This window comes from Charadrius vociferus, unplaced genomic scaffold (assembly GCF_000708025.1).
Source record: "Charadrius vociferus isolate BGI_N301 unplaced genomic scaffold, ASM70802v2 scaffold871, whole genome shotgun sequence".
In the NCBI taxonomy this organism is placed as follows: domain Eukaryota; kingdom Metazoa; phylum Chordata; class Aves; order Charadriiformes; family Charadriidae; genus Charadrius; species Charadrius vociferus.
In genome coordinates, this window is record NW_009646866.1 from 456,946 (window position 1) to 473,227 (window position 16,282).

General features: G+C 39.4%; 1 protein-coding gene across 5 annotated transcripts in view; it reads right to left on the bottom strand.

Moving 5' to 3' along the window:
• The window catches only part of CNOT4 (CCR4-NOT transcription complex, subunit 4), a 44,848-nt gene extending 37,981 nt beyond the window's left edge, over nucleotides 1-6,867 (bottom strand). For 2 of the 5 annotated variants that reach the window (XM_009894395.1, XM_009894393.1), the window contains exon 1: nucleotides 6,626-6,867. In XM_009894395.1, coding sequence (XP_009892697.1) covers nucleotides 6,626-6,799 — 174 coding nt within the window. In that variant the 5' untranslated portion in view covers nucleotides 6,800-6,867. The remainder of the gene's footprint in view (nucleotides 1-6,625) is intronic. The other 3 variants (XM_009894394.1, XM_009894392.1, XM_009894391.1) reach the window with 2 other exon arrangements.
• Between the last annotated feature and the right edge of the window lie 9,415 nt (nucleotides 6,868-16,282).

A 16,282-nucleotide genomic window follows, 5' to 3' on the forward strand; every position in this document is an offset into this window, starting at 1 on the left:
TTTTCTCAGACTGAAGAGTTAGATTTCACATTTCATATACAAAGCAATGCTAAGCACAGAAGCAAGTATATAAAAATATCTCAAACAAAAAGAAGTGTTTCTAACACTGACATTAAGTAAAAAATGAGAAGTGTACAGGAGATGTGGTTTAAGGTAAAGACTTAAGATAAAGGTAAAGACCTAAGATAAAAGTAAAGACTTAAGATAAAGAAGTTAAGCTCACCAATATGTTGAACTAAGTTTTTTGTACTACCATAACCAACGGTTTCAGTGTGCAAGTCCAACAAAAACAAATTTAACTTTTTCATGACTGTCCTGTTAATGGTAGAATACAAAGCTAGTTGTTGTACTAAACAACCTGAAAAAATCTACAGCAGCAGATAAAAAAAGGTTTAGGTTAAAAGCATATATTCCTCATACTTGCATGATGCTACTGAAAGAGCCACCAAGTACTCAGACCTGATAGTCTTCTGAGTACATCCCCAAACAAAACAATATCCAGTTTAAAGAGTTTAAAGTTCAGCATTATTATGCTATACTCAAGACATCTTCTGAAAATACACTGCAGCTGACTTCAGCAGATGGCATCTCATAGTTAAACACCAAGTCCTCTGGAATATGTTTTTAGTATCACAAAGAAATTTAAACTTGTAAGGTACTTCAGCAGTAGCCCAAGTTACACAACTATGTCCTTAACATGAAAACACAATAAGGACTCATGTTACCCTTGAAGAACAGTTAAAATCATACCATTTCTTCAAAGGTTATGTTATTCACAAGTAACACTGAATACCTTACACAGATTTCACAATGTACTTGATGAATAGCAATGACCTCTTAGTAAGGTCATTTGAGATTAGCTATAGCAAATGATTATCTTGAGCTAACACACATACACATGAGGACTTCAGAGACGCAGAATAATTCTGCAAGGCATTTCACTTATTTAAAGAGCTTCTTTTTTAGTCAGTCTTGTAGAATAAAGAATAGATATTGTTTTGTTTTAGGGAAGAGAAAGACCGCTTGGCAAAGAGAGTTAATTGAGTCATCACAGTCAAGCTGAGTTCAGGTAGGAATGGGAAGAAGAGACATGCACCAGTATAAGGTAGATATAGTTCCAAAAATAAAATGGCTTGCTCTACATCAAGTGATATGGTATCACACCCACAACCCGTCCTTTCACTGATTAATTCCTTCTCCACATCCCATACTACACAAGGCAAGGCTAGCAAGTATGCTGCACTCTGGTACTGTGCAAGAAATTAATTCAGTAGGTTCAGTAAGGCTCCTGAAGGTCTAAGAAAACTAGAGTTAACAGTGCTAAAGTTGACCAGCTTCTTTCTTGCCAAGTATAGCCACATTCATACTCTCAAATGAGAAGCAAGTCAGACAATATGTTCCTTTTCTGTATAGCTATTCGCTACCAGAGGTCCTGAACATTAGTCAGGAAACATTCTGGGTAGCTCAAGCAAAACCTTGAGCAGAACTTTTTTTCATCCATAGTAAAACTAGGAGTTTGTATTTGGTACAAGAGAGATCAAGAACTGCTGGGAGGCACACAACTAAACAGCAGCTTCAGAATCAGGGAATAGAAATGTCTTCATCTCAGCAGAAAGTACAAGACTACCCGAATAAAGATTTCAATCAATAAGAAGTGGCAGCATTTGATTTGCCACCACAGATAACAGCACTTGTTTGAGCAACAGCATGATCAGTTCTTGCTAGATGCTGTAGAGCTGTATTATGTAGGACATCTGTGTTTATCACTCTCATGACATGTTTAATGCTTCTAAGGAATACGAGTAGTTGGATATCCTGACTTGCAGGACCTGGAAATGCATCTGCGTGCACCTCTTAAATACCGAGAATAAATCGGAAACCCAATCCTAAGTAGTGGTAGATGATTTTTCCTATATATATACAATGTATGGCACATTGGGTATTTAAGGCGGGAGGAAGGCAACTAAGCGCAGTACCAACATTTCAGAAGCTAATTCTAAAAAATAATAAGTATTAGAAAATCCTGTTCCTTTCAACTAAGGACATAAAGTCAGTCTACAAATAGGACAGTGAATGATTTCATCTTCAGAGTGATTGCTTCCCACAGCGTTGAAGTTCATGAACACAAATGATGGTTCAATTACAAACAGAACACGTGCAGGGAAGGCTGGTGGAACACAGCTCTGAAAGCCAAGCAAGGTGGATTGACTGCTAGTGGATGTCACAGTACCATTTCATCTGTTGTTTACTCTCTGTCTAAACCTACAAAACAGGGGTAGTACCAAAGGTGCCAGAAGCTCTCAAGTCTTGCAACAGCTAAAGTGCCAATGCTACTGACATGACACTCCCCCCAAGCTTTTTTTTTTTTAAAAAAAAAAAAAAAAACACGCAAGAAGCGTAAGTGTTTAACCTACTATCACTGATTCATTAGCTGGTAGAGGATTTGAGATCCAATCAAAGTAGCTACATCAAGTGTTACCAGCATTTATGTTCTTTCAGATGCAAGACCTCACCAATTCACTAAAGTTTAACTAACACCCTCCACTTAAGTCATACAAATCCTCTTCAGCAAAAACCATGGAAGCCACCTGAACAAGATGTGCCAGCATGGCAAATGACCAGATTTCATTTACGCTAAGTGCAAGTTCCTGGTAGTCCTACAAGAACTTCAAAAGTTCGAATGTCTCTTCTGTTGTCTCGTTTCTTTAATCAGAGATGGCCCTTGATGAATTCTCAGTCTTCCTGACTAAGTTTGTCTTGTCATTTAAGTTTTGTTTTCTTTTAGACTTTTCTCCCCACATTTTCCCAATTGTTGAAAGCTCAGCTGGGATTTATCAAGCACTTCACTTTTGTCATTCCCAGATGGGTCACATTCCTTCCACACAATGGATGTACCAACATTTCCCAGTTGTTGCCTTGCTACCGAATAGGTTCTGAAATGAGAAATACAGAGAAAGTCAATAAGGTTTATGCATAGTATACACGACACTACTTATATCAAGAATAAAAAAATAGCAATTTCCTGTATATTTCTAAATATCAATTGTTGCACCAAACAACTTGGTTGTGGGATTAAAAGCACCAGAGAAAGGAACTGACATTTGGAGACTGGACATTAAGACCAGGTGTTTCTTTTACACAGAAGCAAGAGTACGAGAAACATGGACAAAAACACGCTTAAAACATGTTAGTTTCTTGGTCATAAAATGTAGTGGTTTACTATTTCTCTCCATCTCTAACACCAGGTGCTAGGAGGAATAAAGCTCACTAAGTCAAGGAACTGGAGAACAGCGCAAAGCCACATCACAGGAAAAGCTGCATATCAAGTTATATTATTTGGTGGAAGGGCAAAGCAATTAAGAAATGTGATGGAGCTAGGCTTTTTTATTGTTGGATTTAAAAATTGCAACAACTGACAATTACGTTTGAGTTGCTTTATTAGAGCAACACAAGCGACTGAAATGGTGCATATTATTCATATGACAAGGGTACCTAGGCCACTAAATTTTAAAGAAAAAAAAAAGAAAAATCACTGCAAAGATAAAAATCACTGGCTTTAAAACCAGAACCAGCGAATCTGATGACCTGTAACCCAGCTTTTGGCTACAGAAGTCTCTTTTAAGGACAGCATATTTTCATTTTAATTTGACTAGTTAGCGGCTATTTCACTCACAGTTAAGAAATCAATTGACTGGAAAAAACAGGAAGGCTTGCTTAGCATCTTACAATTGACTACACCTACGATTCTGAAGGGCATCAGGAACTCAAAGCAGGTCAGTTCTATTTTTTAAGGAAGTACTTTTTGTAGTTAATGAATTAAACAGAAACAATTTCCGAGTCTATTTCAGAAGATCCAGACAAAGTTTAGAAAGCTTTTAACGTGTTACGAGTAACAAGTACTAGTTTCCAACTAGCATTCAAGTTAAATTCATACTAGCACCTTACTTTCACAAATCAAAACAAAGCAAATGTTTGTCTACTACTGTTACTAACAGGAGGAAACATAAAACACACTAACTCAATTGACTGCAATCATGTGAACATATTCTGCACATGCAAACGTTAAGCTATGTAACAGTTCGAGCATGAAAAGTATTTTCTCTTTAGCAGAAAAAAAACTGCAAGCCAACATCTTTTCAGTTAGAAGTAAATTAAAGAAGCTTAGGAAAATAATGGCATATATGCAATGCATATTTAAGATCTATCAAACTAATGGCATAGGCGCCACTATAGTGTATAACCAAACAGGCTTTTCCAAAATTTCCAAGCAAAATTACCAGATAGGGTACTACTTCATTGCTCCTCTCCACAAAGCAGCAATCAAACCACTGGAGAACTCGCATCGCATTCAATACCATTGGCACAAATAGCAGTTTTCTATTATGTAATTGTGCATAACATACTCAGCCTTGTTTTAATATGTTTATTCACAGTCCATTTTGCAGTAAGTATCCTGCACTGGTATACACATTAGAACCATGACATACCTGCTGAAACCACAGTACCTACTATAAACTTTCCCACAAAAATTTTGTTGCTTTGGTATTTTCTGTTCTTCAACTTAAGTTGTCACAACCAATACGCATCATAGCAGTTATGAATTAGAAAACTGCTTAGATCTTCTCCCCAGAAACTTTACTACACACAGATAGGAACTATTTAGACACACTGCACACAAAAACACATACCTGATTCAGAAAGTCCAGCGCACTTCAGAAGGTGACTTCTTCAGGCTTATTTGATGTTGCCATCAACTGCGTAGCTCAAAATGATTTATTCCCAAGATCCTGACGGGGACTCTGCACCACCATGTCTTTGTCTATGCCACAAAAGGAGTGCAGTCCTCAGCCTCCTCCATGCAGATGTCCTACAATCCAGCAATAAGCTGCAACTCTACTCAAGAACACCTTGTAGACCATAGATGAGGAAAGTATCAAGAACATAATCCTCGGCCATTTTGAAAGAAGATATCTCCTTCCTCTCCTGGAACGGTCAGTGGGCTTCATTCCAACTGTAGCACTCATTCTAGCTTTTCTCCCAAAACTGTTTTTCTGAGCGTACTGTATCCAATTCAGCAAAATATTTGCACATCCAATCAAGCGCCAGATTATTCCACATTAAAAGTTCAGCTGTGGTAGTATCCATATTTCAAAGAATTCAGATACCCGGAGGCAGTGAACAGTGTTCTGCTTCTGTGATTTTTCACATATATTCCACATACTTCCAATAATGAACAGGCAGAGATGAATCAAATAATTGTTGGCAAAAAGTACTGTAATAAATCCAGGTAAATGAAGGAACAGACAAGGAAATTCCAGAAACCTCACGTTGTACCAGAAGAATAGACATTTGCTTGTGCTACGAAAATTACTATACAGCTTGTGTCATCTACAGCAGGTATCACATGTGGAGACTGATTTGGCTGATGACAGGTGGATCTTCCTTGTAGAACAGACAGCTCAAGTATCACAGCAAATTTGTGCTATTTGCTAACAAACGTATGTTGCTGTGGGATAGCCTTCAGGCTTGCAGAGGTGTCCAAACACAGGTTAGCAGTGAAAGCTCTAGTGTAACCAAAGCCCGAAAGAGCAGCAAGAAAATATGACTGGAAGTGCTTACAGAAAGCTGTGGCAGTGCATAAAGATAGTGAGACCAAGTGAGATTACTTGGGGTCTGAAAGGGGAGCTGTAATATGAGACAGGAAGCCAACAAAGGCATAAACGGAGGATAGGATCACGATTAAAATAGCAGGAGAAAGAGGGGACATAAGTAGCTGTGATTATAAAAAGAGGAAGGCCAGGCAAGAAAGTTACAATCAAGGGAAGTCATCAGAGTTAAAGAGAAGAAGATACTGAGAAAATTTTATTAAACACTGAAGATATGGAAATAATGAGGTTAGCAAATCACTAAAAGGAGGCGGAAAATAATTCAAAGGAAAAAGCAGGCAATTTAGTGAAGCTGAAGTTTATAGCTGTGGCCAACCAGAGTATCAGCCAGACATCAATTAAGAGACAGGGAGAAATTAAGTGTGACTCTCAAAGTACTACCTTTAAGCATTTGGCAACAAGATCAGAACACTACACAAATAGACTTAGCCTAGATTTTGAAATGCTTTAAGGTTTAACACTATTGGATGTATTTTCCAAAGGTTTTACATGTTTAGTGTCCAGAAAAATATGGATTAAAAACTCCAGTGCCACAAACAAAACAAGCAGGTGCTTTATAAGCTTGCCTCATACAGCTCTGCTAGTTTAGCTGAACCTTGGACCTCAGCAAACCCCTGATGCTGGAATCCTCACTGTCCTTCCTGAAAAAGCTTTGTCAGTGCATGAGCACCCCAACTCAAAGCATTTTTTTTGGCAGTTCTCCCAGCATCAGCATGCCTTGGTTCTGATCCACAGCTTCCCCTATTAATCCAGTTCTGAATTTAACAAACCAAGACGAGCCATTGTACAACAGCTTCAACACATATGCAGATAGAAATCTGAAAGATCCAACACCTCACCCTTGATCTAGGCCATGACTAGATGAATGTTTCCCCGAAGGAAAAGGATGTCTTTGGTACCAACACAATGCAAGAGCCTTGTGATACGTGCAAGACAAGCTGCTGTTCCAGGATATTTACCTTTCTGCAAGCAGGACAAAGTCCATTCTCATCAGTACGAATACGATGCCAACAGAAACGACAGATTTGGTAGCCACAGGTGCAAGGGAAGAAGTTGATGTCATCAATTTCCAGAGGCTCCATGCAAAGGGGACATTCCACAGGGTCTTCCTTAGCATCAGGGCTGCGAGACATCTTTATATGTTCGCAGAGCAGCAAAAGTTTATAATAACTTAATAGACCAAGAAGGTCAGCACTTGAAGGTCTGCAAGAGAAAAAAAAAACAAAAACAAAAAAGTGATCAGTACTTCTGACAACTTTTCTTCTGCGCTTTTTAATATTTCAGTTCTTCACTGCCTTCCTTCTCCCCACACATTATCTACTAACACTCAAGTTACTCCCTAATAAACTCAAGTGTCTCTTCCTACTTACGAGTCACACAAGTAATATGAAAGATGGTACTGGTCATGTACCTCCCTACCTGCATAGGCAAGTGCTTCTTTAGCAGTTTATTAGCCTATGTGGGTTTCAAACTGTACAGTTGCAAAGAAATGCCTAACAGTGTACACCCTACTTTGCTTCTAAGTTCTGCCAGCTCCTTTAACTACTGCTTTCTTGAAATTTTCTACAAATCCAAAGTCAAAACTGTGAATGCAGGACTTCATGTTTAAGATCAATTTATTCCTTTGCTCAGAGACTTGGAAAAATCAGAGATTTGGAAGAACATTTAGGTCATCCATTCAGACTTTTCAGTAGGGTTGCAGAATTATCAAACAAAAATAAGGAAAGCTTCTTACTCAGGAGAATTTCTTTCCTTGTCCATCTCATTTTTTGGTCCAGAGATTGATCTCAGAGATCAGCATTAGGACCATAGCATTAGCCAAGATTTGTCAGCTACACAGCTTTCTACCTGTGTCAGACAACTTATCAAGTCATTTATGCTTTTCATCAGCATCCAATTCACACCAAAGTCCAAATATATGCATGTGGTCAAAAAAGACCCCAAACAACCCTAGTTTCAACTTAGAGAGCAGCTACAAGAAGATATTTCTGGATCAGAATTTTGTAGAGAACCAAAATTCAGATCACCGTTTTCTTAACTCATTTCTTGAACTCAGTCATTTGAGTATGCTTCTATTTTGTCAGTTTAAGAACACGGCATAAGAAAGTTACTTTCAGACTCAAAACAAGGCACAGAGTTGTCACTGAGATATTCAACCAGTTTGGGGTTTCCCCTCCTTTCTTTTTTCACTCAAGCACCACTCTGGATATTTGTAGTTGTATCTAATCTCAGCAAGCTGTCTTGATCTGATGCATGAGACATGCATGTAGAAGGGACAAAATTAAAGTGCAACAACAGAATTTTTAGGTGGACCTTTTGGAGAAAAAAAAAAAAAACAACACAAAACAAAGAAACAAAAACACCACCACCAAAACAAAAACCACTAGAAACCCACAGAAAAGCACTGAAAAAGATGTGACCAGAACTGACAGCTGGATGGTCATCCTATCTGTAACAAAATACACCACTTTACAAATAAGCAAGCTCAACACTTTTTAAAGAAATCCAAAATTCTTTTTACAATTATGCCTTTCCTAAAACATCAGTCATGTAATTCTAATTTAACTATACACACACAATCTGAAGTTCCCTCTACTTTGCCAGAGAGTTTTCTGTTTAATTTCTAACCAAAAACTACTAAATCACATACTAGCCAATCTTTCTCTGGGCTTTTAGGAACAAGTCCAGAAACAAATTCTCACATCCACCTACTTGAAGGGTGACATTTACTCCTGTCCTTGGAAATAAGAACAATAGAATTGTCTAGGTTGGAAGAGACCCTTGGGATCATTGAGTCCAACCATCTACCCTACTGTACAAAGTTCTCCCCTACACCATATCCCCCAACACTACATCTAAATGGTTCTTAAACACATTCAGGGATGGTGACTCAACCACCTCCCTGGGCAGCCTATTCCAATGCCCAACCACTCTTTCTGTGAAAAATTCTTTCCTAATGTTCAGTCTAAATCTACCCTGTTGGAGCTTGAAGCCATTCCCTCTTGTTCTGTCATTAATTACCTGTGAGAAGAGACCAACACCAACCTCTCTACAGTGTCCTTTCAAATAGTTGTAGAGAGTGATGAGGTCTCCCCTCAGCCTCCTCCTCCTCCAACTAAATAGTCGCAGCTCCTTCAACCGCTCCTCATATGATTTGTTTACTAGGCCCTTCACCAGCTTCGTTGCTCTCCTCTGCACTTGCTCCAGCACCTCGATATCTCTCTTGTATGGAGGTGCCCAAAACTGGACACAATACTCGGTGTGGCCTGGCCTCACCAGTGCTGAGTACAGGGGCACAATCACCTCCCTACTTCTGCTGGCCACGCTATTTCTAATACAAGCCAGGATGCCATTGGCTTTCTTGGCCACCTGGGCACACTGCCGGCTCATACTCAGCCGCTTATCAATTAGAATTGTCAACGTTCAGAGGACTGAACATTTTGAGACCAAACCCTTGCTCACAGATTTCTATATGTTGTAGTGTTAGCCTTATGTATCTTTGCTTTGATATTTTAACAACCACAAAAAAAATCAGTCCTGTTTATCATCTTCCACACTCTAAATCATACTTCCTTGCATGAAGTCTATCTTGTAACTCTCAGGAGGTCCCAGCTTGAGCTGGGACCCCCCAGCTTACAGGATAGGATCCATTTAACATCAGTCCACAATACTTGTCCCTGTCCTGCACATCTGTTCAGGGACAGAAATTCCTCTGCAAGCAGCCAGGAGAGAACCACAAAGAAGAACGGCATACATGCACACATGCAAAGCATCACCCAAATACACAGCAGAGAGCGTATAGCTCTGTACAGGAACGGTCGCATTGTGGTTAGGTTAACCTGTGTCCACAGGCTGATAGCAGAAGCCTAGACTATCTGCCATTTCGACTAGTTTGGTAGAGAGTATAGCCTCTGGCCACGAAGTGCAGTTCTGGTAAACATATACCACTGCCCTAGAGATAAGAACTTCCACCGTATGCTCACATAAATGTAAGGATGACAGATCAGATTTTAGAAGCAGTGAGTATAGTTTCTCTATATGGCACGCACTAGCAACAACACTGTCCTCTTTTTGACCTTCACAATGATTAACATTAAAAATGATTAACATTAAAAATTAAACTCTTACAATAATATAGCAGCTTTTACTTCTTTATCTATGTTTTCATTAGTGCTATATTTACAATCATTTTGACAGGCTCAAATCAGGTTCTGGGACCTTACCAGTGTTTTCTACAGAGAATATTAGCAGAATCTGATCTGAAGGAAGGAAAGGATCAGTTTGTTTGGAAGCTTTGTTTTGTTTTTAAGAACACATTCCCACTGGCCGAAGAGTGGGAGGGACTGTTAAAAGGCCACAGCACATTATTTAATTGCTTATTATGCAGATAACTTAACACAGATTTCTACAGCAACCCATCCATTTCCTGTAAGCTTTTCACACTTGTATAGCCGCAAAACCATTACAATACGAAAGCAGGGGATGAACTGAACAGATTTTGTTCAGTTTAGATTTGGATTTGACTTTGCCAGAGATCTCCAAACAACAGGTCAGTAAGCAGACAGCCTATTCCCTTCAACTGTGTACTCATTCCACCGCCTGCTCAGCAGCTTTGAGCCTAGTGAAACACATCCAAATAAAGCTACATTAGTACTAGCGAAGCTGTAGTTAGAAGTGCAGTTTTGAAGAAAATTCAGCCACCGCAGTAAAACTACTGAATTATGAAGTTACTATTTGGATCTCCGCTAAGAAATGTCATCAGTTCATGTGAAAAAAGTGTGACATATTAGCTAGTGCCTCTGGGATACGCAGACAAGCTCTAACAAAACTGCAACATGATTAACATTTATGAGCTGTTTAAGTTAACACTAACAGTTCAGCAGCTGCTAGCAATAATGCCAATAGCTTGCTTCAGTCAGCAAATGGCCCGTTATTTTACAACAACAAGTAAAGAGCAGCTGTGTACCATGTTTCCTGAAACTAAGTAAGAGGCAATATTTATTTACTTGGGAAAAGACCATTCAAGCATCCCATTTAGAGATTCTCCATTCAAGTGTGACTCCATTTCAGGAGGCTTTATATACCAGGGTCAGTCCCTCGACTCTACATCGGAACAATGCTCGATCTTTCAAAACCAGAATAACATGCATAGTAAGGCATCATTAATGCATTGTTCACATAGTGCTACCAAGAAACACAGAGTAACTGGTCAGCTCTACAGCTATTCCAAACAATTCAAGATTAACGTCACAGGAAAAGTAACGCAGAGATGGCAAAAAACAAAAGGCAGTTATACATGCTGTGTTTAATCCAGAGTATTTGGTCTTTAGGACCAAGTTCAAAGAGAGTAAATTAATAGCATCTCAGAAGAAGAAAAGGAGGAAGGTTGCGCACGTGTACACATGTGATACAGGCAGCTAGAATTTGTCCATACACTTTCCAAAGCACCGACAACTGCAGTCAAACAGGGCTCCGACAGCTCCACATCCTGTTTACAGGAGACTCTGCCAAACCATTCATGCACACGGGGATGGAGCGGAGGTGGACAAGGTCCAGCAGCATCTTTTAGATTTAGTGAATTTGTAATAGGTAATAATCAAAATACAGGAATACATACTTGTGTGTCTTATCCATTCCACCACACTAAGTTCCTTTCTTTTCCGAACACATATGCAAAATGAAAAAAGATGATAATTTTTCATTCACTTTTAAAAGTGCTTACTTAGTGGATTTGACAGCTGTGTCTAATCAGCTTCACTGTACAATTGTTTCTCTTGATGAAATTCTCTAAATTTTGCAGTCAGGAAAAAGAGATCCTCCTATTTGAGGGTACTCACCTAAACGCAATTTTACTTCTAATACAGCTAGTGACTTCAGTCCATATAGGATGCAGATGTTGCCTTTCCCTTTCTCACTTGAGGTGAGCAAGTTTAGCTTCCAGCAGTTTATCTTCCCTATTTAATTTAAAAAGGGTCATAAAAAAAGGGGGCAGGGGAAAATCAACTACCTTGTTATCCATTCTTCCTCCTTAAGTGCACCGATTTGAGACTTGACACACACTCCCCCTCATCTCCCCATAGTAGACACCGGAACATCTCCACTTGCTAGCCATTCATTTTAGTAAACGTGACCCTTAAACTTTAAGTCCTCCTCCAAGAGGGCAGCTAGCTTCAGGTGATAGAGACACATTCGCCGCCTCACACAACGGGCTGAATCCAGCCTTGCTACTTGCTTTAAGACACTAGAAGCGTTGCAGCCAAAAGTTGTCAAAATCTAGTCAAGAAAAACCTGAGTAAAAGGACTCGCATCCCAGAAAATATTTGGAGACTTCGGGCCTCTTGAAGGAAAAAATCCAGACATGTGTTAGCTAATGTTTCACTTAAAGTTCAAACATACCTGACACTTGAAGTGAAACAGGTCGGAGTCTGTGCACTGAACCTTTAGTAAGGGCTCATTAAACTTACGCAAACACAAACTCCTACTTTTTTTTTTTCCATGGCCTTGTATCTTTTGAAACTCATCAGCCCCAAGAAGTCTCAAAAAGCACTGCCTAATGCCACGGGGAAGGCAGCCCCCCTGAAATCCCCATTCCAACCCTGACAAAGCATCAGTTCCCTTTCCACACCTCACCTCTGCAGTGATCGCATGTACAGGCTGGAAGCAGAGGCAAGCAGACTACAAGCAGCAGCTATAATAGGTTACCCCTTCCTTGAACCAGGGGATCAGGAGCACTTGTGTCAGCACAGCGCTCTCCTCCCGGCCGACACGGGGGCACAGCAGCCCCGAGGCCCACGCTTGGACTACCTCCTCCCGCTAGTGACTCTGCTGAAAGGAAAGCATCCTTGATCTCCTTCAGCCTCTGAACATAAGAACGGCCGTCACTTCATCGCATTGCAGTGACAGCTGGAAGGTTTACATCAAAACCTTTCATAGACAGGCTGCAGAGAAAAGCCCATTTTTACTTTTTAAAGGACACAGAACTGAGGGAGATCAGCAAATTCAGGGCCCCACAGAGAACCCATGACTGATGGTTTAGTCATTAAAACATCTGTCTATTCCTGTGTCTTAATTAAGTCACCCACACAAATCAGAAGAAATCTGGGGCACTTCCCCAGACCACCTCTTTGACATGCTACCCTCTACTTGCCTGTCATTTTTTGGAGCACTACACAAGGAGAGTGATCCCTTTCTCCCACCAGCCCTTCACTCACATCAAAATACAGTGGTATTTTACAACCACCTGGTTTGCAACACTGATATAGGAGATGGCAGGAGTCCTGAAAACAGGCTATGCTTTTCTAAGTTTTATGGCGCTGTTACTGACTGAGAACAAAGACACCTCAGTGGCAAGCAAGCAGGCTCTTGAATTCATCCAAGTTAATTTTCATTTGAGACAGAGGGAAAGTTCAATTCCTACTCCTTTTTCCCGACTGTGCTGAACATTTAAAGCAAACCGTACTACTAATTGCAAAATCACCCCCAGTGACTGCACAGTCCATTTTCTCTCATGTCAGCCCTCTGGAATAATGTTTTTTATCTATGCTGTGGTCTGCAGCAACACTTCGATCATGGTACAAGCAACACATAAGGAAAGTAAGACGTACACAAAGTCCTGTACGTTTTCAAAGTATGACCAAAAATCAGGTAGCCATCTCAGTATTTCTAAACACAGCATTATACTGACTAGGATTATCCCCAAGTTATTTAGCTCAAAGAGGTCAAAACTGAAGGCTCTAGAGAATCCTCTGCTTTAAGCCTCCCTGCAGGTGCTCAAGGAGCTCTGTTGTGGTTTCAGACTTTCAATTCTGCCAGTGTAACTGGTTGCACTGTCACTTGAACCAACAAGACCAAAACATAACTATTTTTGCTGGGTCATATTTTACCTAAATCAACACTCCATCCAGTTCATCACACAGCCACGCAGAAGCTTGCACCAGCACAGTGAAGGCATAGAAACAGGCAAGTAGGGGTAGCAACTGCTCAAGCAGCATAGTCAGCAACAGTGCAAAAATTAGCCAAAGAATTCACTAGATAAGTTTCAACCTAAAGCCCTCAAGGCACCCTAATAACAAAAATAGAAGAGTCAGATGCTGCCTGCTAAATGACAGGGGAACTAATGATTCTTTACCCAGTGTGAACACAAACTATTTCAAGACAGTTATGTGGCAAAAAAAAAACCCAAACCAAAACAACAACAAAAAGAAGTTCTATGCCACAAAAAAATGCTTTTCTCTCATTTAAACTGAACCAAGAATTGGTCACTGTAGGCTTACTGTTACAGGACTCAGAGCTTATGCATGAAGGGCTACATACTATCAGTGACACATGAATGCCAAGTAAGAGATTATTTATTCAAATAAATTACTTTCTTACAAATCATGAACAGAATCAAGGTACTAAACTTCATTTAGAAAGAAAATAGGCTAAATAAGATTCTGACAAATTCATCCACAAGCACAAAGTTTTGGACACAATTATCCACAACAACAATACTATCTTAGCATCTATGTCAACTCATTCAATGAAATTAAAAGCATAATACTGCTCTGTAATTGTCTAAATTAATTTTCTGCATTCATTCACATTAGAACTTGAATACCAGTATTCCTTCTTTCTTTCTGCATGTTTCCATTTCATTTTTGTACCTATAATACCACTACATATATACACAATATGCCAAAAGCACTTGGATAAGGAATTAGAAGTGGGCTATACAATCATTAGTTTAAATATTTTAAAAGCCTATGTCACAAACAGTGACCATCTAACACTGATATGCATGTTCCAGCATGAATATTTCCAGCTCCTGAGGACACAAGCAGGAGATGCTCAAGCAACAGGTGAAACAAAATAGCCATACCTATACAGATTTGTATAAAGCAAACTACATATCACATACTGTTGTCAAAGAATGTTACAGAGATCGTAAACATACCATGAAAAAAATCTGTCATAAAACTAGATCCATCAGCTCCTGTTAAACATGAAATATGTTCCATCTGAACCATCCTGAATTCCCTAAATCTCTTATTACTAGGGAAAAGGGTGCTATTCCATTTCTTGTACTTTTTCTTCAGAGCATCTGCTACCAGTCACTGTCAGAAAGAGGATCTAGATAGATCAGCTTGCCAATCATGCAGCAACCACAGGCAGCTATTAAACAGGCTATTTGGGGAATGGAGAGTCTTTATTCTGCTCACGCAGCACCCTAGCACAAAACACTCATTCTGCAGTCGGGGTACCTACACATCAGAGTGTCATAGTTCAATTTTTCTATAACGTGGTGTTCTACTTCGTCCTTAGTAAGGTGATACACAGTCACACGCACACTTGTCCTCCTTGTAAACCTGTAAAGCACTGCTAGCATTGGATAACTCCTATTCTTTCCACATCCTAATATGCCACCTTTCTCTGTGTTTGAGGACTAGCATATTCATTTCATTGTAGAAGACTCACATTGTAGCACAGAAACACCAGCAGACAGCTGGAACAGTACTTTGGAAAAGTGTTTTGTAAAAGGCAGGTGACTTAGAGATTAAAAGATTTGTTAATGCATATACATGCAGTAATTTGTTTGTAATATGACAATATTTAATTGCAAAGGTAGTCACTAACATAATAAAGAGTATCCATCACCAGTGCAGAGTACCCCAGCAGACTGAGGTTTTTTGTTATCGTAACGAGTTAACACTGTTCAGCCACTCAAACTCCGTACAGCAAAGCAGAGTCCAGGTGAGCGATGGCAGCTCGACCTCACTGACCTGAGCTTCCCTCTGTTTCACAGAAGTTTCCAACACCCAGTTTTTCTAGTGCTTTTACCCCTGCAGATCAAAAACCCCAGACACAGATGTTGCACTGGCGCTATCCTGAGTAAATCTGGCGATAATGGCTGGAACAGCTTTAAGCTTCAGCTTACCTTGTGTTGCAGCCCCTTGAACCGTGGCTTTGTGCAACTGAAGCAGTTCACTCACTTATTAATTTCTTACCATTCTGTGGCTTTCTGCTCAACATGTTATGGCTTAAAATCACCAATTTTAAGACAAACTGCAATTTAACCCTCACCTCAATTTAAATTGATTTTAACTTTTCAACTACAAAGTATATTTTTTTCTACTGATAGCTACTATATATGTTGATCTACAAAAAAAGCTTTTTTTTTTTTTTTAAACTAACTCAGCAGAAAGGCTGCATTACCCACACTTAGGCTGTTACTGTTTCAGTACGTAATGAGTTCCTCTGATTTTTGAGGGTTTGTTTCCTAATCCATTATCATTGCTGCATTTAATAACTTCTTTAAAAAAATCTCCACGGAATTTTTAAACTTGCAAAGTGTACAAATCATATCAAACACTTAGATGTGCTTGTCATCTACAATAGTATGTTCACAAAACCTGAAATCAATTAAAATCAGCAATGTTAACAGTAGGCTATATCTCTAAATCCTTCAGATTTCAGAACTAGTATAGCATATCCTCATTTTCTTTTCTTGAGGGTAAAAAAAAAAAAAAAAAAAGCTTTTTCACCTTAAGAGAATTGGTTCCTTCAGTGAAAGTGAACACATCATTGAACTAGTAAATTAAAGTGACAAGGTCTGACTGTGCCTTTAAGAAAAGTTG